Source organism: Polyodon spathula, chromosome 14, assembly GCF_017654505.1.
Source record: "Polyodon spathula isolate WHYD16114869_AA chromosome 14, ASM1765450v1, whole genome shotgun sequence".
NCBI lineage: Eukaryota > Metazoa > Chordata > Actinopteri > Acipenseriformes > Polyodontidae > Polyodon > Polyodon spathula.
Window position 1 is genome coordinate 6,225,642 of NC_054547.1, and position 24,551 is coordinate 6,250,192.

Sequence of the window (24,551 nt, forward strand, 5' to 3'; positions counted from 1 at the left end):
GAGCGCCTCAGCTTTGTGTTGGATCGTTGAGTCTGGATCATGTGACAGAGAGGCTGGCATTGGACACCAGACCGAAGGTTTCGAAAATGAGAGACGCTCATATCATCCCAAGGAGCCGGAATGGACACATCAGAATCCAGAGTTGTAAAGGGCCAGAAGGCAGCTTCCATTCCAAATTACATTACTGAGAGCTCTGGGATATATGAACGGAGATATATTGGCCACTGCGCCGCACATCAAATATTCTGCAACTAAAATATAACAGAAGAGCCTATTTGCTGGAGGCCATAGATGGGAAAATTATTATTATTATTATTATTATTATTATTATTATTATTATTATTATTATTATTATAACTCCACAGCATCACTCGTGATTCAAAGTAACATCTACGAGTAGGATTAATGTTTTTCAGTATTTGTTATAAAATTGTTTTTAAAATGAATACCGTTTTACCGAAACTGAACCACACGCGTGAGGTGAAAAACTTAAAATAAACTCTGCCTGGGATTCTTTTCAACAAACAATACCTATTTTATACACATACTCTGTATAAAAAAAGATCGTTCCAGGTAAGCAACTTTTGTGTACTATCTGTTAATTGATACAGTTTACAACTGTTTTTATTTAGCTGTGCTTTTTTAATGAATCACCTGTTATAATATGCACGTGCTTTACATATAGGACAAGACGCTTACAATACATAAACACACAAACATTAATCCAGTTGTAACGCACATATCTGAGATTTTTATGAACATATGCAGTATTCTTAAGAGTGTAACACTGTAGGAAAGAAGTCAGCTCTGAATTCTAAAGCAGTGTGTGTTTGGATTTATTTATTTATTTATTTTTAAGATCAAAAAGAAAAATATTTGAACTGGCATCCATTTAGAAATGCTAAACAGGGACTGTGCCGAGAACACAAAAAAAAAACACTAGTTTTAGGGAACTTTGACGATTGATTTAAACCAATTCATATAGCCCGCGGGTATTAAATAATAGGGTTATTTAATTCCATGCAGGTCAGTAAATTGTATGCCAAGCTGCTTTTGAATGGAAATACATTCTCAATACTTTGTAGATTTCAGTTTGGTGTCTAGATCTGAACAAATTAACGCATAGTTTACGTGCGGATGCGTTAAGCTCCTTATGTCTGCTAACAATTTGACACACTTGTGCCTTACAGCTTGAAAAATTCCTTTAAGGTACTTTCATTATGATGAGAACTCTGTGGGGTTAGACTAATGACACAGCCAAGCTGTTTTTTTTATTATTATTATTATTATTATTATTATTATTATTATTATTATTATTATTATTAGCCTTTTATTTCAAGTTTTGTAACTATTAATTCCTTTGTCTTTAAAACGTACTTTTAAAGACGCGTACTACGAGGGTACATGCTGCCGGACCTTGCCTATTTAAAATCATTTCCCTGTTGCTCAAAACATATTTGTTTAATTGCTTTAAAAAGAACAGGAGGGATCTACATGTTTTGTTACTTCACCTCTCTCAGTAGTTGCCCGGCATTCAAAAGAAACAAATGAACCACATGTTTCCAATAACAAATTAAAAACACTTCATTATTTAAAAATAAATAATAAATAAAAAAATACCAAAGCAAAACAAACAAACAAAAAAAAAAACAACCTGCGTGTAGATAGATGGACAGGCAGAACGGATTACACGGGTATTTCAATTGACGAAGATTTTGCCGTGTTTCACAAGGGTTCAAAGGCAGACTATAGTATTTTGAACCTCCCTGGGTAACATGATGTAGTATGCATCGATTATAAGTGAACTGTATGATTCACATATTATATACTGTATATAAACTGTAAAACTTATATTTTTAAATCATTCCTGCTATCATGTACTATAATATGTATCGTAATAAAAGAACTCCAAGCGATTGATCGACTAATTTTCTTTAAGCACCATCCACGTTAGAGACGGTGAATACATTAATTAAACCAGGATTATTATTGTGACAAGGAGGAGGAGGAGGAGGGGGAGGAGGAGGAGGGTATGATTGTTTATTATTTAGCATTTGAAGCTAGCTCTTTTGGTTGTCGTATTTGACCTGTCATTTCGTTTTCCACACATTCATGTAACGCGAACAATACTGTCTCATCCACTGGGACAGACTCCAGTCTCCCCAGGATATCACGAATATCTCTCCTCCAGCATTCTGACTTTGGGGTTTTGTTATTTGTTTCAAAACAGGACGAACTTTATAAGTACAAGAGAAAGTGCTCTTCTTTTAGAAAGGGAAAGGAGACTCAAGACATGTTTGTTGTAGAGGGAGGCGCCTTCAACTTGCCTTGAAACTAAGGACATCCTTGCGACCAAGTTTGAAGACTTTTTGTGCTGCTACAGACCGTACGACCAACCACCGGGGCAAAATACAGAATAACAAACAAACAAACAAACAAAACAAAAAAAAACCAAAAAAAAAAAAACCAAACAAACAAAAAAAACAACTAGGACCGAGATCACGGGGAAACCGTTTTGGAGCGCCTTTGGAGCGGATCAGGACGCTTCGAACCTACGGTAACTGCGGATTACTTTCGGGGAGTAAAATAAGGGGTGCAAGTCAGTTAAATAAGTCAGATACAGTAGCATTAAAAGGTAACCCTGCTTCCCTTTGCATGCGTGTAGAATGAACCGGTGTTGAAGTCCCGGAATGGATATAATGTTGCAAACAGACAGGTACAGTACCTCAGCGTGCACAAATATTCTGCGTAACCATTCTAGCTCAGAAGAGGGCGACAACAAGCGCCTGCTAGGCTAGCATCTTTTAAATAAGTTCACCAATTTATTAATTTTCTTACTTCATGAACCTGGGCCAGAACGAGATGCTGTTTGAGTTTATGTGTGGCTTTAGCGTGAAATGTGAAAATATTGGAACGATGTATTGCATGAGCAGAAGAAGCCAGGATTACTCTGGAGTCCTAGGTCAGACGTGGCAGATTTGTAAACTGGGCACCAGTTCAAAGAAGGAACAAGAGCTCCTTCCCTTGCGAGCTCTGCTGGTTTCTCTCTGGGTGAGCTAAATTCGGTTTTATGTACTGTAACAAAACGACCTACACCTGGTACAGATATCGCCAGGCAAAATGTTTCCAGAGAAAGCACTATATGGTTATAATAAACTCAGCATAATTCTTTCTCTAAAGCTGTGCAATTATGTTTTAAGCACTTTGTTTTCCATAGGGAACTCCGCGTTTAAGACTAGTTGGTGCTCAATGACCTGCAAGCTCTGGTACTTATTTTGAACGTGTTCGGTCACAGATGACAGAGGGAGAAACAAGCTGTTCTGATCAATGAGCTGTTGGGGCACAACACTTCTGTTCCAGGATGGTGGGCTGACTGGACAACTCACACAAACTCAACTCACATTACAGCTCGTCAGACTATTACAACTGTTACCTTAACCAGCTACTTGTCAATAATAATAATAATAATAATAATAATAAAACAAAAAAAAAAAAAAAAAAAAAAAAAAACGTTCTATAGCGCTTTTTCAACAACTACAGCATATACTGTATCTTGCAGATTTGGTTGGTGGCCTTGATCACTCCTTGGCACTGTCTTGGAAGGAAGCCAGTAATCAATGCCAATTCTCCTGAAGCATTATCTCTCTGCTTGGGTTCTCTGTAACAATTCGGTCGTTTTTTTTAAATAGTAAAACCTGTGAATACTGTATTTTGTTGAAACAATAATGTCACGATTTACTGGACAATGTAAGGTGGTATAATATTATTGGCCATTACTGCAATTCATACTGCTTTTATTACATTTTTATTTGAGTTGTATTGAACTTGTTTTGCACAACAGAAACGTTTGTTAATGATGCTTTTCCTTTTGAATGCCATCTGTCAGTGTGGATCAGGTCTCAAGAGTCCAACTGGAAATTGCTTAGATAAAGTAGCCAAAGGGCATGTGGATGTGACCATAAGTTCTTGTATCAGTTTTTGGCCTTTTCTAATTATGGAAGCTGTTGTAAGCATGTGGTACTACATCTGTACACATCTTTTGATGTAATAATATTGGTAAAGTCAAGGTGAGGTTTTATATTGATGGTAATGATATTTCTATATGCTTCTTGATTAGCAGATTTAGACATTAATTTGGTGCAATGTTAGTTAATTATTTTGCCAGGTATCTGCATGATTGTGCAACCAAATAGAATGCAGTAGAACTGTGCATTTATTCACAGCTGCAGACTAAACCCACAGTCCCTGGGTAACAACACATAAATGAGCTCACTTTTGAAATACCGCACAGGTATTTTAAGTTCGAATTAAGCCCAGGTGCCTTTTAAAAAGAATAGTCTATTTTTTGCTAACCCTTCTAATGACAGATATTCAGAAGCTCAGTAAAATATATTTTCCTTGTTTGGTATTTAGAAGGATTGCAGAATGAAAAGTGTTCTGGTAATTATGTGTTAGGGAATCAGCTAAACAGGTTTGCACAATAAACACTCCCTTTGGTGGTTGTGATAAAGCTACTGTACAGCCAGTCAGTGTGAGGCAGGTAATATGTAAGATTGCCTGAAAGCCTTTCTTTGCTATTCAGCCAGCTATACAAAACTGTCCTGTATTGTGTAGTGGTCTTGTGAGGTGGCTGACGTCCATTGTGAGCTTTTGTGAACTTATAAAATCTGAGATGGATTTTACCAAACCCAGACTGGAACTGCTTTGCCACCAATCTGTCTTCAGTGTTGTTCACAGGACCATTCCATGAACATGGTAAATTTGTTAAACCAATAGCAGACCAATGGCAAGCCCAGATTGCTGAGGTGATGGGTTAATCCTGACACACAGAAGATTGATCATTAGAAAGTCTTGGGTTTGCCAGTAGTGTGGTATTTAAGGTTTATCCAGTTTCATAGAATTGCCCAGTGCAGTATTGCATCTGTCATTAAAATAGATGTAATATTAATATCACTAACAGAGGCAACTCTTCAAACCAATAATAAAGTATTTATGAACTTTGTCAAATGATGCACATTACTTCAATAATAATATTTGTTTCTAATGTACAGTAAGTTGTTCATTTAGTACAGACAAAATGACAAGCTTCAGTTTGCTGCATTCCATTTGCGAGGATGCCCTTGATGCATTGAAACATGTTACTGTCCTTTAACTATTACTGACCTCCAGTGAGATGTATTAAATTGCTCCACAGTTTTATTAATAGAATGAAACAAATTTATTAACTAAAATAACTTCATGTAAAGGCTCCTACATGTGCACATTTTTTTTTAATTGTTTTACAAATGAATAAGTGAAGGGTCTTTACTCAGTAAAATATCATTTCAACTTACTGTCGACATCGCTTAACTTTAAATTGTTGAATGGTAAAATAAAAAGAACAAGTGTTCATAAAAATATATACTTTGCACTGGAGCAAAAGCTTAATATATTTTCATTCATTTACCAGGTTTATATTAATAGCTTTTAAAATATTACATCAATCATATAAATCACAGAGAAGAACACTACAAATTATAATTAACCATTGTCAGTCATGGTAAATACACAATACTGTAAGCACTGCAAAATGACTTTGCACATATACCATGGTAAACTTGAAAAGGGTATGACTGAAGGAGCTGATAAAGGAAAAGGAAAGTGTGCCTATTCTAGCTGCAGGATATTGGCTAGAAGTGAGAAACCCCATGGGACTGTGTCTCATTGATTCACTGTGGGGCTGTCAGAGGTGAACATGACTGATGCACATAAATAACCAACTGCATTCTGTGTGCATTAATGCATTCAAACAAACAAGGAGATAAAATAGATGCCTTGTGACTGAGATTTACAACCCAGGCATGCTAGAAGATTCTGAGGGGCGTGCCAGACAGGGTCAGCTTTTTCTGAAGTAAAAGAGGGCATGTGAAGGTACTAAGTATGCAAGCAACCTTTCACTTAGAGCGCAAATCCTTGTCATGTTTTTTTTTTTTCCCCACTTGTAACTGTTGTAGCAGTTACAGTATGCTGCAGGCACTGGAAAAATGTCTGGTATTTTACCATATTTATACACTCATTCAAAAATGATTGTGCTATAAATATACTGTGCATGAATAGAAACTTATCACTATTATAACACATTTATTTAAAAACCAACCAAAAAAAGGTATATAAATGATGGACAATGATGAATTTTTTATTTTTTTTAATCACTCAATCATTCATCCTGGAGTGCCTATGACTGAAGCAGATGCACTTAATCACCTGACTAGTGACACAGTTGATTGGACACTGGATATGGAGTGATTTCAGCTGTTGAATTGCAAGCTTGAATAAAAGCTATAAAGAAAATCACAGAAAAACACCAATATGCCACGTCTGTCAAGAGAGCAGCGCATTCGTGCAATCGGCATGTTGGAGGCTGGACTAGGGCAGCGTACTGTGACTCGTCGTCTTGGGTGCTCACAGCCATCAAGTTTAAACCTGACAAGATGCTAAAACCAACACACTCTGTCAATGACAGGCCACGAACTGGGAGATGTGTGGCTTCTAGGGCTCGGAGACCACAGAACAGGCAGATGCTTATCCAGGCACCACAGGAGGAATGGGCCAGGATTCCACAAGACAATATCTTAAACTTCGCAGATGTACTGCTTGTATTGCTTCCAACAGTGGCCACACATGCTACTAGCCTATGACTTTCACAGTATCCCCCATCCCCCCATAACTTTAGATGGTAAAATGTCAATTGTTAATCGGCCCAATAAAAAGTCACTGCACCTGCTCCAAAACAGAGTTTGTCATTTTTCAATCACATTTACACAATTTTATCCAAATATAAGTGATACATTTCTTTTGATGCTCAAATCTAAGTGATATGTTTATTTTGATGCTCAGTATAGTGTCAGTGTCAGGGTATTGTTTTGTTATAATAGTGTGACATTGTGTGACTTTTCCCCCACCATCATGAAAGTATCGTATCAGTCTACCAGGTTGTTTGAGTCAAAAGTATACATAGAATCAGGCATCCAAATATCCCAAAGAAGAAAACGTAGAGCAATCCAGATAATGGGATTTGGAATCCTAACAAGAGTGAATATGCATTTCGGGTTTTTGTTCACTGTTCCTACACGTACAGTACAAAGATGGGTAAGATGGAAAAAGAATCAGATACATGTGCATTTTATTCAGAGTAAATCCAGCATAAATCTGTGGAATGTTTATTAATGATTTACACATGGTAGAATACAGGTTTTACCACAGTTTATAAACAGTTGCTTAAGCAGATACTGGGAGACGGGTAAGTGGAAAGAGTGATGGGTTGGTAAATTAATTAAGACAAGGTGCAGTATTGGAAACGGGCAGGATATTAATGCAGTCGGAATTAAACAAATCCAGAGGTAAATGGCTTAACAAATAGCCAAGCTGCATGGATGGATGATGAAGGGTTGGTATTTATACTCTACTGGTGTTGCCATGTTCTCTGGGATACAGAGACTCTGCATACAGTACAGACTGAAACTCGATACCTACCCGGCTTGTTCTCTTTTTTTCCATTTAAGGAATAGGAACTGAAGTACATTTGCTCCATTTGTTTTGATGTCACAAAGCCCCTTCTTATTAAGAGGAAAAAAAACTGCAGTATGAATTTCAGAGGAACTGAATTTAGTGTTTAAATTTAGAAGGCATGTTCGAAGCTGAAGGACAGACAGTTACTCTGTTGAATGAAGTTCTCTGACTATCGGCAGTGCCAATGAAAGGTGAGGGAAGTCCATCATCAGTCCACATGGGAGGCAGTGTGCAGCATAAATATGAACCTGAGATTTGTTCTGAGTAAGTTCAGCACCGGGATGGGTTTTATTTCTGTGAAGTCTAAGGGACTGACAGGCACTGTAGCAATGAACCTATCTGCGCAGATAGATGAGGAACTGATGAACGAATAGTTGAAGCTCTCTATACGTCAGCATGCATTGAGTGGTAAAACCACAAAGAGGTGTGATATACAAAATATGCAAACCATGGTTGACCTTTTACTTGATTGGATGCTGTAGGCAATCAAATTAGCTTTTAAAAAGTAATGTTGATAAATAAACCGCCTGAGAGGGAACCACTGAACATTTTTAAGGTTTTATATAATCTATGACTAGATTTACTCTTTACACAGCACTCAAGTGACAGCTTCTTCAGTGACCCATTTTGCCATAGAAACCCAAAGGCTCAATCAAGTCAACTTTTCAGCTGGGAAAAGCCTCAGCCTGTGACCCAAATACCACAAATTGAGATCTATCAGGTCATGTGACATTGAGAATGATTTCCAGGTGAACATGTACTTTCAGGTGTATATGACATGCCAGTATGGTATGCATGGGAGTTCTGAGTTATTGCATTAAAATAACCCAGGAAATGACTCAAGTTCTATATTACGCATTTTGGCATCCGTTATCTAGTATTATTTGAACTAAAAAAAAAAAAAAAATCGTTTCCTGTTTAGGGATATTTGGCCCCCACTAAAGTGTTGGCTGTTGATTTTTTTTCAAGCCAATTTAGGGAATTTCATAAAAACATGAAAAGTACTAGTATTTGTTGGGCTACAGGAGATGTTGTGTGAAAATACCTAAATGGGCATACCAGTTCATGATGGCGATAGTCTTACACTCATAAGTTAAACATTTACATATACTGTAGATGTCTTGCAGTATTCATAAAAAGAGAATGAATCTTATCTTAAAATGTGCTTTATAGTTTTCTTTGAGTTTGTTTGCTTATTGATCGCAATCTCAAACATTACTGTAGTCTGTATTTGATAAATGTTTTACACCACACAATCGAGTTGAGAGCTCTCTTGTGAATATAAAGGTAAACTGTGTAAGAGAGAAAGATCGATACACATACGAATGTGCTGTATATACAATGCGTCCTGGATAGTGGTAGGGCTGGTAATGGAGGAAGAAAAACAGCTGGGCTGAATGTACAACAGAAGATTTGCTCCTGAGGAAGTTGCATGCTAGGGAATGCAAACACTCTGCTTAATTTATGAAGCAAAAAGAAAAACCAATAAATAAATAAAGTGAAGAAGCCACGCAAAGGAGACTGCAACCAGAATGGCGTTTTAGTGCAAACTAGCACAATGTTTTATTGCCAATAATCTAACTGATTTGTAAAAACATTCTGGAACAAACTGAATTGGACCTGGTGCCAATATTATAAACTCTGAATGCCAGGATTGTGCAGGTGCAGCGCAGAATGCCATGGCTGTGCTCTGAATGTGTCTTAGTTCATGGTTTGTTTGCTGTCCAGTGCCAGGATTGAAAGCTGGCCAGTCTTGACCTTGGATGCCAGCCTAACTGTTCTGCCAACGTTGTCCGGAAGAAATACAAAACCAATGGTTCATCTTCGCGGGCATTCAAAATCCTGTTGTTCTTGTACTGAGAATTGAAGAGCATGTTGCCACTATGGAGCCGAAAAAAATCACAGCCAGGAAACTTCAATTACCAAGCTAGCAACAAAGGTAATGCCTGATAATCAGTTTTATTGCAATCAGAAACTGGTTAGAAACTGCTTTGTCGTTTGTGTAAACATTTAACATTTTTAATTTTTAGATCTATTTTCCTTTTAGCTGTTTTGCTGTCCATCCATTTCATGTTCCACGGTCATCTGTTTTGTGGTAGCATCCTGCAGTGGAGCTTTCTGGTTCTTTGGTGAAACTTCTAAGTGTTTAAATGTGTTCCGCCATGCATTAAAGCCAAAATTGTCTATAATGACTGATTGTGTGTAGGAGAGTCACCTTTTAACTTAAGAATGTTTAGGGGTGTATTAGATTGGAATCTCTTTTTAGTACCATTTACCATGACAGCGCTATGCTTGTACTTATCATTGCTGTGCTTTTTCATTAGTATTTTCTAAAGGGTTACTAATCGGAATTCATAGTTGGAGAGGCATCGAGAAGAGGGGATTACATTCTTTCCAAACTCCTCTGTTGCAAGTGGTGATATGGTTTGACAAGGCACAACCCATTAGTTTTCACTTCCCTTTCCAGGTCCCCAGGTAGAGGTAGCCTTTCTGTTAAAGAATACCCAGGCATAGCTTCTTAATATCCTGGTCTAACTGAAATGGAGGTCCTCTTTAGGCAAAGAGCCAGACAAGAATTATATTTGACTTGAAGAATTTGTACAATCCAATCAAAATACACCCAGGAGTCATAGTTCATTAAGAAAAGGTTGAGAAAATTCCCTGGTTGTATAATGAAGCTTGCACAAAAGGGGCACAACCATACTAAACACCCCTATTAAACATCAGAAAATGAACCAAAGATTGATTTCCATATCTATCTATCTATCTATCTGTCTGTCTATCTGTCTCTCTATCTATCTATCTGTCTATCTATCTGTCTATCTGTCTATCTATCTATCTATCTATGAATACTGTTTTGATGTTGCTCTTTGTGAGGTGTCTCGGTCGCTGTCCTAAAAATAACAGCTCTAATCCCCACACTTTTACTTGTTAACTGTTTTCCTTAATAACTGAATCTGCTCATGAGGGGCATTTTCAACTCATGAGTTCATTGCTTGTTAGAATTGTAAATAGCTGTTTATGTATTCTTTTCACACATGTTGTTTTGTATTTTGTATTGTTTTCATTTTTTCATTGCTTGGGCTGCAGCTGCCTGCCAAAAACAATGACTGGAAATCTATGTAATTATTTATTAATGTTTAACTAGAGGGAAGTGCTAAGGGGAGATGTACAATAATAGCTCATTTACAAGAACATCCTGTTGGCGGCAGCATGGTATGGGTATTTAAGTATAAAAATAAAAACAAGCAGAGGCATTTCTAGAGAAGATGGTAAGAACTTTCTGTGCTTACCGCTTTGCATCTGGAATCATCAATCTGTGAGGCCTGCAGTGTGCAACTCCTGCATCTTGAGGCACCAATTCAAACTAGTCACATTTTTTCAAAAACTTGATTAACATGAGGCAGTAGATAGTAAGGAAGTATAGTCTATACAGTTTATCTAGACCGGATGTGAAGCCGGTCTAAATTGTATAGGAAACTGCAATTTACAGTTTGAAGGTTGTTACTCAATCCACATGCTAACAATCCAGTACAAACAGACAGCTCAAACGTTAAATGTATCAATTGCTTTGCTCAGGAACTGTGCCTGTTTGTAAGAAGATGGAGAACCGAAGGGTTAATTAATCTGGCAAGCTAGTGGCTTGATCGTTTCAAACCCCAGAGTAGTAATATTACAGCTAGTTATTAGAGTGCTGTGTGGCACAGACTTGTTTCAGAGAAGTTTACACCCCCCTGGACTAGGTGCTGTACTGTCTAGGGATTCATTCCAGTGGCATTTAAGGACTGTCTCAATACCTGCCGAGGATGACTGCAACATGTTGTTAGAACATAAGAACATAACAAAGTTTACAAACGAGAGGAGGCCATTCAGCTTATCTAGCTTGTTTGGTTGTTAGTAGCTTATTGATCCCAGAATCTCATCAAGCAGCTTCTTGAAGGATCCCAGGGTGTCAGCTTCAACAACATTACTGGGGAGTTAGTTTCCTGCATGTCCAGAACCAATCGACAGCACTAAAATATGACAAACTGCCAAAGCCTTCTGCATCTGTTGTACTGTATGAATTAGTTACAGCAGGTTTGCTGGGACCATTGCGCCTTAGCTGAAGAAACAGCAAGGGGGCATGCTGGAGGTTCTGCATATATAACATATAAACAGCAAGGGTGCATGCTGGAGGTTCTGGATATATAACATATAAACAGCAAGGTGGCATGCTGGAGGTTCTGGATATATAACATATAAACAGCAAGGGGGCATGCTGGAGGTTCTGGATACGTTTCATTCCCATGATAAAGTCCCAGCTGCCTTTGTGCTGTGTGCATTCCCCTTTTACCTGTAAACTCTGGGGTAGGCTTTATCTGGCAGGGAAGGCTATAGTTAGAAGTAGCAGCAGTGAAAGTGATATCAAAAGCATGGAAGAGCTAAACGATAACAATAAAGAGATCAAGTACAGACAAGGAACCAACGCTTGTGTTATCTCAGTGTAGATGTACCCATTTATTTTTAGTCCTTTATGTTTTTTGGGGGGTTTTTTTGCATTGTTTTGTAAGGTAGATTTAGAACTTAATGATTTAACGATGTAATGGTTTCCTATAGTAACCAACCCCTCACAGACATGATTACTAATAATAATACCAATAAGAATAAGAATACACCTCACACTGGAAGTACGCACATAGTTGTATTTTATACATTTTTAATACAGGATTGAAACTTTATATTTTTAAATAGGTGCCAGAGAACTGAGTGTTTACACTAACAGTCTTAATTTAAAAATAAAAGTTTACCATGTGTCAGCATGCAAACAAACCACACAAACTGAGATTAAAGAAGAACTGGTTAGAAAAGCATGGAAGCTGTGTAGTAAGAGTGTGTTAAGTCACCTCGCCATGCAGACCAGTGCCAGGCTGCAGGTTAGGCAGGGATAGCGTCTGCCCAGGAATGCTTTTGAAAAAACCACAGCTCCGGTCCCACCATGCTCCCCATCCTCCCCACCCCCGTTCAGTTTTCAATGCATGACCCTTTCTGTTCACCCAGGGGCTTTTCTTTAATAGGCTGTTAACTAAACCCAGGAGATGGGAAGGGATTACAGAGAAAGCTTTCAGGAGAGAAAAGGGCTGTTAGATGTCTGTAGTTCTGTGTTTGTGAGGAGGGGAGCGCTCTGTCAGGGCAGTCCCAGCCAGTGTGTTTGTGAGGAGGGGAGCGCTCTTGTCAGCACAGTCCCAGCCAGTGTGTTTGTGAGGAGGGGAGGGCTCTATCAGCGCAGTCCCAGCCAGTGTGTCTGTGAGGAGGGGAGCGCTCTATCAGTGCAGTCCCAGCCAGTGGTTCCACCTGACCTCATGCACCACTCACCTCTGTGACCTTCTGAGAACGTTAGCTTAGATGGCTGCTTTCCTTCAAAGGACAGGCAGAGCTAATAGGCGTGTTAGTCACGTTCGCTCTCCTGTGCTAGTGGCTATCCCAGCACACTGTATATCCTTCTCTCTGCCAGGTTCAGAGTTTGCACTCCAGAGTGAAGACTTGTACCTGCTTTGCAACAACTGAATGGAACAATTAACACGAATGCTTAAATGCAATATTCACGTATGAATAATAGCTGTCTTTGATAAAAAAAAGAATTACGGACACTGCGTTTGCTCAAAAAACTTATTGAAAATTAAGATTACAATTACAGATCTTGTTCTACTTTAGTTGTACTTGACAGTTTAATTTTTTATATACTTATTTTCTTTTTAATGTGCTTTAGTATACATTTTTTTGGATATACTCTTTAAAACAATGTACTTATAACACTGAAATGATCTAACATGTTAAAATAATTTTTAAAAAGATAATGCTCTGTGTCATGGGTCATAAGAATTCTGAATATTAGTCATTCTTGAGGCTTCAACAGATGACTGTTTAATTGCAATATATTCTCAAACTGGTCTGTAATTTACTAATGTTTTTGAGGGGGATTAAAAAAAACACTGTTAATGTGACAAAATGAGAGTGTTTCATAGGCCTACAGTAAATGAAACTGCTTAGTCAAGCTTGTCTTATCTGGTGTTCTGCGGTTTCAGAAAGTGTTCATTGTAAAAAGTACTGCATGCTGTCAACAAATAACACAAGAGGATGCTGATAAAGTCAAGAAGGAAATATTGATTCTAACAAGCTGTTTTCTAACAGTCTGCCCGAGCGCTGTACTGTGAGATTTAGTTTGGCAACGGAGCTACGCCTAATACTTTTTTACTAAAGGGCTCCCTCTTGTGGTCAATAAAAGCATAAAACTGTAGAATGCACAGTTTACAACAGCAACGTTATTTTACTGTTAATGCCGATGTTAGATGTGAGGCATAGGTTAGAATGCAAAAATAATAGTCAGTAGAATTTTGAAGGAAATAATATTAATAGACAAAAATAAAAAAAGATGCAAACCTTTCAAAAGCTTAGTAAATGTATTTCTTAAAGCTATACCATTATAAATACACAAGCAAGTGGCAAGTTCAGTGAGGCATAATAAAAGCATAGTAAACCACATATAGGTTTGGGAAAGCTTTGTAAAAATAGATGAGTAACTGTAGGAAAAACATCTGTAAAATTTCCTTGCACAGTTCCAGAGGTATATTTTTCTAAGTGTTGGATCCCGTGTGTGACCCTGGGTAATTACTGTAAGTGGCTTGAATCTGAAGTGCACTAGAACTGAGGAATCACAGTCTGGTCTCACTGTTTAAATCATTTATGAAATAAACAAAGCTAGAATGGGGCTGCATTTGTATTAATAGGAACGTTATCAACTTTCTGTCTGAAGTTTTGTAGGAGCTGTGGAATTTCTATGGTGTTGACAGTTCTTGTAAAACTTTCAATAGAAAAGGCTCTTTAAGAATTTCCATTGAGAGGATTCCTTTACAAGGTGTTGTCACTAAAGTCAAAGTTCTGTAGCATTTTCTGTAAGCTTGCCAACACAAGCTGCCTTGCATCTCTGTGCGTAGAGTATTGTCAAAGCTGTGCTTGATACATATTTGCCATGTAGATGAAATCTCCAGTTTAAAATCTTAGAGAGTTTAGAAAGTATTGACGATTCCTGGAACAGTGGGTTTAGGATTGTGTTCTCAATACTGCAGCGTGGTTGTGTATGAAGGTAACATTTCAGTATGTTCTACTGTATCACTACTTCTGTACTTAAACTAATTACACTAATACATGCTTTTAAAAGAAACTGTTGACATTGTGTAAGCTTTTAAGACTTATGGTAAATGCTTCAGAGAAGTAAGCATTAAAAAAAAAAAGTTAAGTCAAGTTTGTCTCTTGAGATCTGAATTATAATAGGCTCGGGTGAGCTGGTAGAAGTACTGAGGACAGATTATTTATGCATTGATTAATAATTAGTAAATGTTTACACACTAATTGCAGTAAACTAAGCAAGCACCACATAAACAGAGTAAATGATTCAGTGCGATGAAATCTCAAAGAAATACAAATGATGTGCAATCAAAAAAGTAACATCCAGGAATAGTGTTATCACATCGGTAAACAGTGCTTCACAATCGCATTTAGAAAGCAGTAGATAATGTTGCATTTAAATAGATGACCGATTATTAGAGTATCCTAAAGAGAAAGGCATCCCGCTTGGGAAGGGGCACCTCTAACTCGGACCACTTGTTTACACTGCAGACAGGAAGAGTAGACGGAGAGCAGAGGAGGAGGCAAGCTGTGGCTCCACTGACACGAAACCAACCGAGGAGCTGGAAGGTAAGGCCCTGCACAATTAAAACATATTACTGTGTACTGGCCTTTCCACCTCATCACCGTGTCCACAGCTGAATTAGCTTCTTTAGAAGAAACATTATCGATAATGTGTTCACTTTGCATGAGGCTATACTTTACTTCTTTGTCCCAGCTGTGCATTTTATTGAACTGGGCCCTGTGTTGAAATACCTGCACCCTTTACAGATAAATCAACCCTGTTTGTGAGACTTACCCAGCCAGGTTTCTAATCACTCATTTGAACAGGGAGAGTAAGGGAAAGGTCAAGTTTCTAATTATTACATCATTATGTTATGCTTGGCCCTCTGTCCTGGTTTCTATGTACTTTGAAGCTCCCAAAACTTCTGTTCGTCTGTTTTATTTTAGATTGAGTGTGACTGGTGTGTTACTTTTGGTCTTATCACTTCATTTGAGGAAGTGTTGGCTTATCACCTCAGCTTCAATAGGCGAGAGTCCAGGAGTTTCCATCTTATTTACTCAGCAAGTAAATCTGTGACAGTCTGCACTGTGCGTCGCAGTCCAGCACATGCGTGGATAGGATAGAAAAGTACATTCCTGACTTTTGCCATTCTAGTATACCAGCAAAGGTAAAGTCTGAGTATCCTATAGAGGTTTAAACTTCTACAATATTGTCGTGCACTGAAACCTGTGTAAAACCTTTATTTTCAATCAGATAATGAGCTTCAGCACAGTAGTATATATAACTAATAATGTACTGTACATCATTCGCTTATGTTAAATTTTGATGGGAAAAAAAACTGCTGAATATTACACCAGAACTAAAGAGTATTAATATCCTCTTTATACCTAATTTTATAACCAGATGAGATTTCGGCAAAAGGATGGCACTGTTCAAAACACATTAGCGTGCCACTAAACATAAGATAAGAAGCAGCGTTATGAATACAAAGCTTGATCTCCTCTGCTGAAAAAGTCACTCACCCTGCCTTGTGGTTTGCCTGTATTCCCTAAAGGTGATGCTGTTAATCCTGGCCTCTCTGATGATAATTGTGGTCGGGGGGTCTCCCTGGGAGGGCTGGAGCCCCGAGACGAGCCCTGTGACAGAGGGGAGCCCAGGTGAGGCTGGCATGGAGCTGGGCAAGGTGGCAGACTGGCCCTCTCCAGACCATCTGGAGCTGAAGGAGTTGGAGGATAGCAGTGCACTCCCCCTCCAGTCATCCTTGGACAACCTGTTCTGTGAGTGACTTCTTAATGCAGGGCAACTAGGAACCCTGACAATAATGCCTGTCTCAAGGTGCCATTTTATATACCCTGGTGATTTAACCAGGGTGCTTCCTACAGGTCACTGTGGGCCTTCTATGCAGGTGGTCTTTGAAAAAAGAGGTTTGACTATATTACACTTTAAAAATAAAGTACAGAGAATTAAAAAACAGCAAACAGCTCTCTATCCAAGGAGAATCAAGATCCAACAGGATATTCTTCGATCACTAAAAATAATTGATGAATAAACTGACGTCTGTCAAGCTGTTTCTACCAGCTATCTGAAGAAGACGGAAGCTGAAACATTACAGCTAATTATTAAAATAGTGCGTTTTCAGTTGATCAATGACTTTCCTTTATCACACTTTAAAAAGTATATATAAAAAGTCATGAGATTTGACTGTAATTTCCCATGCTTTATAATGGTTATGTGCTTGTGCCTTACCATGCTTTACCCTTCCTCCGGTACATCACACTAAACTGTTATATGTACCATTGATGTATCCGTATCTAATCTCCTTTGTGTTTGGAAACTCACAGACATTTCAAACTCAGCCTATATATCCTTCATGTCATGGATATGTCAGAGTGTACAATGCGCACAATATCCATCTTTTCAAAGCTGGTCTATTAATACTGTTTACCTCAACTTGTACATACAACCAATAGGAAAAAAAAAAAAAGTTTGCATTTGGGGTTTGCAAAGCGGACGGTTTCTTGATTTGATTCTTTGAGTCCAGACTGTTCTACATGATGATCCACCATTATGAACATCCACAGGTAATTCCAGGGTATGCAGCTTCCACACACCAACGGATCAGCCCTGAATTCTGGGACTTTTATCACTGCAAATGTGTCTGATTTTGTAGGAACCAATAACATTGAATAGCAAGAGAAACACAAGCTAGCTCTATAAGTGGCTGACTCAGGGTTGGCTTTAGGGAATCTACTCTGACTACACAGTAACATTAAGTTCCTCTTGAGCTTGCCTAAGAAATTCACACCCTCAGTTGCATTATTCTGAGCAGATCATGTTAATTCTCTTTATTTAGTGACAGTGCATTGAGTATTTACCCTCAATTTTATTAGTAACCTTGAGCAGTATTCCACTCTGTAATCCCAGTAACTTTGCAAAGCTAGTCAACCCCCTTTCTTCAAAATGAACACGTTGACATCTACTCTAAATATTCTGTAGTTCTTTGACAAACTAAAAGAAGAACCTCTAGGGTCTGTGCTTTATGCTACAAAACGGTTATATTGGTGACATGCTGCAGAAGAAAAGTGTAAAGACTAAGAATGTGCTTGTAGCTAACATTAGAATTTCTCACATTCAGTGTGCTAAGTTGTTTCTGTCTTCCTTTCCACAGCGGAGCCCTCTCTCCCTGAATTTTCTGAGGACCATCAAAACCGATGGGAGCGCTCTGCTCCAGTCTCCAGGCAACAGAAAGGGTCCAAGAAGGGACGGAGAAAAAACAAGCCTTCATCCAGGGGGGACTGCAAAATACGGACCCTACACGTCCGGGTTCAAGACCTGGGGCTGGGCTACGATTCAGAAGAGCTTGTGCTCTTCAAGTACTGCGCCGGGTCCTGCCAGCTCGCCCGCTCGAACCACGACGTGACGCTCAGTACACTGCTTCAGAAGAAGATCATCCACGGGGGCCGGGGCGAGGAAAACATCAGTTCTCATCCTTGCTGCCGGCCAACCCGATATGAGCCCATCACATTCATGGACATCCAGAACAGATGGAAGGCCGTGGAGAAGCTCTCGGCTGCAGAGTGCAGCTGCTTGGGTTGACAGACGCATCCACCAACTCCTTTTCTAAGGAGATGATACAGAATATGCAGGGCAGAGCTTCTGTTCAAGAAAATTGTGGAGTTGTGACCAGGGGGTGCCAGGGTTGTAGTTCAGAATGGAAGCAAGCATCTAGCGGCTTCTGTGGTGGCTTTTTACCTCACTGATCATGCATTCAGAAACAACGGTGATGCTTCGTAATGCTGGGACACCTTGAGGACAGGAGGAAAGACCGACCTGGTGGTAGAGGGCTTTATGCATTGCCTGGGCTTCATTTTGACCCCTCCACCCCTCAGTTCTACTGCTTTCTGGGAAGCTGGAAAACATCTTGCCTAAGCCAGTAGTGACAATCCCTGCACCCTGGCACCCATTAAAACAGCCAGGGCAAGGCAGTGCACTTGCCAATGGCTCTAGACATATAGAAATGTTGGGGGGTTATCTGCAAACACTGCCATGGGTCCATTAATGCTTTCAGTTACACGTGCTGGGAAAATTTGCTTGTTTATTCCTTGAAGTTCTGCTATGGCTGCCCTCTGGAGACGACGATCTGTAGATGGTATTGTTTCAAAGGAGCTGATTGGACGCTGAAGGAACCAATAGAAAGGAAGGTGAAGTGGGCCACACATGATGGACAGTTTGTGTGTTAAAGCAGACTGACTTGATCTTTTCAACAAATACACTGCACTGGCAGAAAAGAAAATATACATTTAAAATGCATTGTTTAGAAAGGAAAGCGAGGTCATTTTATAGAATGGAGTGAGTGGATGTTTGGAATGAAAGAAAAGGCTATTTACTATCAAAGCTCTAGTCTCGCTGAAGTGTGCATCAGGGGTTTGGATTATTTGAGACTGTAGACTTGCAGGGCAAGCTTTGTTAGAGGTGCACAAGGGAAGGTGAAGAGAAGACTTTGGGCATTTGCTCATAACCACTAGGACTAGGTTTTTCTCTGAGCTGGCAGCAGAGCTGGAAAGACTAGTGGCAGTCCCTTTTACATTAACAACATCTTCTTTAAAAGCCAACCATCAATGTACACCTTTTTTTTTGTTTGCTATTTATTTTGTATGTATTTACTCAGGATAGCTCAACTGGAAGGCAATGAGAGATGGTGATTAAAGCAAAGGAAGAGCCAAATTCAATAGTAATTCCCTTGCAGTCACTTCCTGTCTCTCCTCAGTCAAGTTTCTGGAACAGTAAATCTGCTTTACAACCTGTGCATAGCATTGGATGCTCTGTGTCTCCATATATTATTGTACTAATGGTTTTGAAACTGGTATCCTAGCTCACTGTCCTTCACCTTTGTTACTTGGTCTGACTCCTTCCCAGAATACCTAAAACCTGGTTTATTAATGCAAACCTGTGCTGCTCAATTGGTTGTCAGGTGCAGCTTGGTTCACTAGTGCTGTGTGAGAACCTAATTGGTACTGTAGAATCCTGGTGGTAGATTCTGTTTGATGTAATAATAATAATAATAATAATATATTTATCTTTTATATAACACCTTCCATAGCAGACCACCATCACAAAGCGCTTTACAAAGGTAGGCTTTGAACTGTGCATTATATGCAGAGTCACTTACAGTAGGACATTGATTCAACATCTCATCTGCAGGATGGAGCACAAGGAGGTTAATTGACTTGCTCAGGGTCACCCATTGAGTCAGTCAGAGGCTGAGGGGATTTGAACCAGTGACCATCTGATTACAAGCCCTGGACTTTAACCACTGGACCACACTGCATCGCAGTGTTTTTTTTTTTTGTTTAACATAGTCACCACACTAACTTTTGGACAATGAAAGTAATCTCAATTTTGATCTGTAATGACATAGCTTAGCAAACATCATAGCTGGATTCTGGGTACTGTGGTTTTTGTTGTTTGTAATGAATGGTGACCCACAATCCTCCACAACCATATGTAGGATCTTTCTGGTTATAAGCGTTCACCACTAGCTTAATCTCTCATTAGATCTAGACTGGGAATTGTAATAGTAATACTTTTTAAAAGTAAAAAAAAATAACATATTATGGGAAACAGAGGTTTGGATGTGGTTAGTAAGGTTTTTTTTTTTTTTTTTTTTTTTTACAAAGGCAATGAATTTCTGTTTACTGGGAGAAGGGGGCTCTCTCTAACTGAAATGGGCTTTCCTTTTATCAGGAAATCTAAAATATTTCTCTTCATGTATTTCAGATAAGTGTGGATGCAGTTGGTGGATTTGTGACAGTTTGCACTGGGGTGCAATTTAGATACATTTCTTTGTGTTGAGAGAGCCCTCTTCATTCCATTCTCCACTGCTTTTAAGCACAAACAGCACCATTGGATGCTATGCATCTCCTTTCATTATTGTTCTATAGGCAAAGTATTTATTACATTTTAAGTTATTTATTTATTTTTTTAATCAAACTTGTTCTTTTAAATACCAGATTTCTATTTATTATAAAGTGGCCATGTATCTTATTTTCAATAAATGCACAGAAGACCTGTTTAGTGAGAACCTAATGGACAACAACAAAAGAAAAAAAAAAAAAAAAAAAGAAAGACCACTAAATAACCCAGGCTGTTATTTCTGGGTTTTCCCAGCAAATTTCCTAAAGGTCTCTTCAGATACCAGGTGATCCCAGTTCTTAGTAAATGGGTTGCAACAGTTCTGACTAATGAGTTGTTTTTTTTTTTTTTATCTCAAACTCAGTGATCTTAAACGTTAAGATGTCAATAATCCTAAACCTCTGTTGCAAAATTAAACCACTGCAATACAGGTTTGAACTTCAGTATTTTAAACCAATGGAAAATGAATTTTGTTAAACAAGAAAGGATTTTATTATTATTATTATTATTATTATTATTATTATTATTATTATTATTATTATTACAATGGTTATTATTATAATTGTTATTCGCATTGTTATTTACATTTAAAACAAAGTTTTCTGAGCTCTATTTTTGTACAATGCCATTTGCTGCGTAGGAATAAAATTTTAACAGATACAGAAATTGCATTGTTGCAGATTCTTTATATAGAAGTAACAAATGTACAGCGCTGTTACCTTACTGTGTGAGGCACTGGTCAGTGAAAAGGGGAAAGGTGTGGGCAGGACTATATTATTTGGCGACCCCAGTTCACAACCACTTCAATTACAGTTTCCCCTGCTCAGAAGAACCAAGGATAGGCCACTGGGGGCTCAAAACCAGGAGCTGAATTTAAATCCATCGACTGGGGGCTCACAAACGAGGAGCTGAATTTAAATCCATTGACTGGGGGCACACAGCGAGGAGCTGAGTTTATCAGGCTGTAATCAGAAAAGGATATAGGATGTTTCAGAAAGCATGTCCTCTCTGTCCTTTGTCAGATCTTAATCTTATCACCTGATTTAGACTCATTTACAGTAGCTTCAGAGGTATTCAAATCTAAACGTCAGGTTACAGACTAAGGACAAGGTCTTCAATCAACCAAGCTCTTTGGTGATTAGGGAGAAATGCAGCCACTGAATCATTTTTACAGATTCCTATAGGTTCATTTCTACCATACCATTCACTTTAGGACTGGTTATAATCCATTCCTATTGCTGTAATACTGCAATAAGACTGTGCTATGACTCATGGCATTGTTAAAAATCCCTACGATGCATTATAAAATGTGAAAAAAGTTACTGGGTGATTCATCTGCTTAAAGTCCACACAACCAATAAAACCATTCTTTAAAATCCTCGCTTTGGTGCTTTGTCATTCTATTTGCGTATCTCAAGGTATAGGGGGTGGAAAGCACACACACTGTGTTAACAGATCATTCCATTGTAAAACAGTGATGAGAAGGAAGCTATTTAAAAAAATTCAATTGCTTACTGTAGGGAACTTAATGATCCTTGTTCTGGATATGTAGTTTATTTTGCGGGAAAGAGCCTTTGAATGGCTTATAAAGTCAGTCAGTCAGTCATTAGTGGCAGCAACTGATTGATTATTAAAAATAAGATAGGATATCATCCGGTCCAAGGGCAGCTTCATAGGGGAAGATGAAAATCCGTGGAAGCTATGCAGTGATGAAAGTTTCCCTGATAGAAGAAAATTAATGTTATGAAATCGCTCTCCTCATGTTCCTTCAAAATAATGTTTTAAAATAAACAATGCATGCTTCCCATAATGTGTGCTTATTTCAAACAGCAGTACACCCTAATGTAAACTTCATGCATAGACAGGGGATGACAATAGTGCAGGTTTGTTTCTTTATAAACGCTGATGTCGGCAATCTACACTTCAATCTTTATTAAACAGAAATCAAAATACTAAGCCACTAAAATGAATTAAAGCAACAGCATTGATTGTAGCTAGGAATGTATCTTTAATAGCTACACTGTAATTGCAATGGACTGTCAAAAAATGTTCTGAACCAAAGATCACCCGATAATGACTCTTGTTTCAAAACTACCATTGTACTTTCAAAAACCCTGCTTTTTTCAAGAGGTTTTGAATACCTTGAAAACTGCACGTCTGCACGCCCTCTTGTCAGTCTGTGAATAAGGTTCCAGACTTCTTAGGGCTTTGATCCCACACTTAAATTGACGCCTCTAGAATTTAATGTGTTTAAGACAGAACGGTCCTGATAGCCTGGGGGTCATGAACAGACTTGGAAAGACACAGCCGGAATTTAAAATGGGCTTTCAGCCGGACCCTGGTTGGTCCAAGCTTCTGCCCGGTGTTGAATATACTGGCGTGGCTGCCCTTGCTCTAGCTGTCCTATGCATTGCGCTCCCCTGGCATTCACTGTTCACACTAACTCAATCAGAAAGTTGTTTTGAAAAGCTGTTCTCTGAAAGGTACGAGATGCATCTTCTGAGCCGCATGTCTCTGTAAACAACCGCTAAGGTATGTTTTGTCCTCTTATCTGAACACCATCGAAGTTTGATTAGCTTTTTCTTTTTTTTTTTCACAGATAAGCAATCTGATGCATGCATTCTGGTTGCAAAAAGCAATGTACAGAAAGTAATACTTCTCGAAGTTAAACCTGATCGCTGTTTACAGAGAGCAGAAATATATAATAATAGCTTTGGCAGCAGGTGGCTAATCAGTTGATGGAAAGCAGTCGCTGCTGTGGTGAAAGAGTCTGCTCCTGACCTCATGAACGTCCCTGGAATGTGCCTGCCTGAATGTACCTTCTATCAGCCTGCTGGAAACAAGCCAGAAGATGCAAACACCATGACCCTTCCACCTGCAGAACTCGCACAGTATAGACCTGTACGAATGGTGTGATTACAAGGGCTATCTATTATACTTAACAGTATTTCAGATATAAAATACTGGACGTGCTGTATACTCTAAACAAAACATTTGTTGGTAGCCTGATAACTTGCAATTTGATTGGCCGAAAACTAGTCTATTGTTATATGTTACAACATATTGCAACATATTTACCAGAAAAATACTGCTGTATATTGTAACATATAGTTTAAAATACAGCTATTTTCCACTTAATATATTTTCAAAAATATATTTTGTATAGATTACATTTCCATAAGCACACAACGGTACCAATCTATATTTAATTAATTAAATTATGTAAAAAGCTGCAGTTCTTTTTGCAAAGAGGTCTATTCATTACCAGGAGCTGAGAAGTACAGTACCAGCAATAGCGACATGTTTTAATTCAGAAAATTACAGTATGAACTGTATCCTCTTTAAGAAGATGAAATATTAGTCTTAGCAAGTCCAGAGACTCCCTCTCGTGAATGGGGAAGATGGCACACTGCCCACACCCTGTGGGAGATGGTAACAAGACTCTTTGGTAAATCTGGCTTTCCAGAATAATCAACAGACCACCTTCAATGTGAAATATGAACAGGGATTTCATGTTATATGTAAGTATGGCAAGTTGGAGAATTTCAGTTGCTAAATAACCCCTTGGCTGCAGGTTGTGCTCAGAGTTGCCAAGAGAAACAGAAGAGTTGTTATTTTTTAGTGCTTGCTAATTTTCCTTAAGTGAAATGAACTTTTTGTTTTGTTTTTAAACAATCATTCAAGTTTTGGACATACTGTAATCCTTAAAATAAAAATAAAAAATGGAACTTTTAAAAACTGTAAGATCATTATTATATAAAAGATATGTTCGTTCTTTCTTTCTAAATATCTGGGGATTCGTTATGCAGGACACAGAACTGAAGCTGGTACACGTGACTGACAAGCTTTCTATTATCATGACTGGCCCTCCATTTAGTGTGCAGAGAATATTTTGGTTCCTAACTAGTTTCTGTTTCATATTTTG

The 24,551-nt window shown here is 38.5% G+C and overlaps 1 protein-coding gene across 1 annotated transcript; it reads left to right on the plus strand.

Moving 5' to 3' along the window:
- Positions 1-456: 456 nt before the first annotated feature.
- Positions 457-19,763, plus strand: LOC121326662 (neurturin-like). Its single transcript, XM_041270010.1, has 4 exons — positions 457-573; positions 15,202-15,279; positions 16,269-16,491; positions 17,883-19,763. The coding sequence occupies exons 3-4, from the start codon at positions 16,272-16,274 to the stop codon at positions 18,308-18,310; spliced, it is 648 nt and encodes a 215-aa protein (XP_041125944.1). The 5' UTR covers positions 457-573; positions 15,202-15,279; positions 16,269-16,271; the 3' UTR covers positions 18,311-19,763.
- The last annotated feature ends 4,788 nt before the right edge of the window (positions 19,764-24,551 follow it).

Bases quoted from the DNA above. Each gene is read 5' to 3' on its own strand.
- LOC121326662 (XM_041270010.1), top strand. From the start codon at position 16,272: ATGCTGTTAATCCTGGCCTCTCTGATGATAATTGTGGTCGGGGGGTCT. The intron at 16,492-17,882 runs GTGAGTGACTTC...TCCTTTCCACAG, and splicing joins ATCCTTGGACAACCTGTTCT to CGGAGCCCTCTCTCCCTGAA.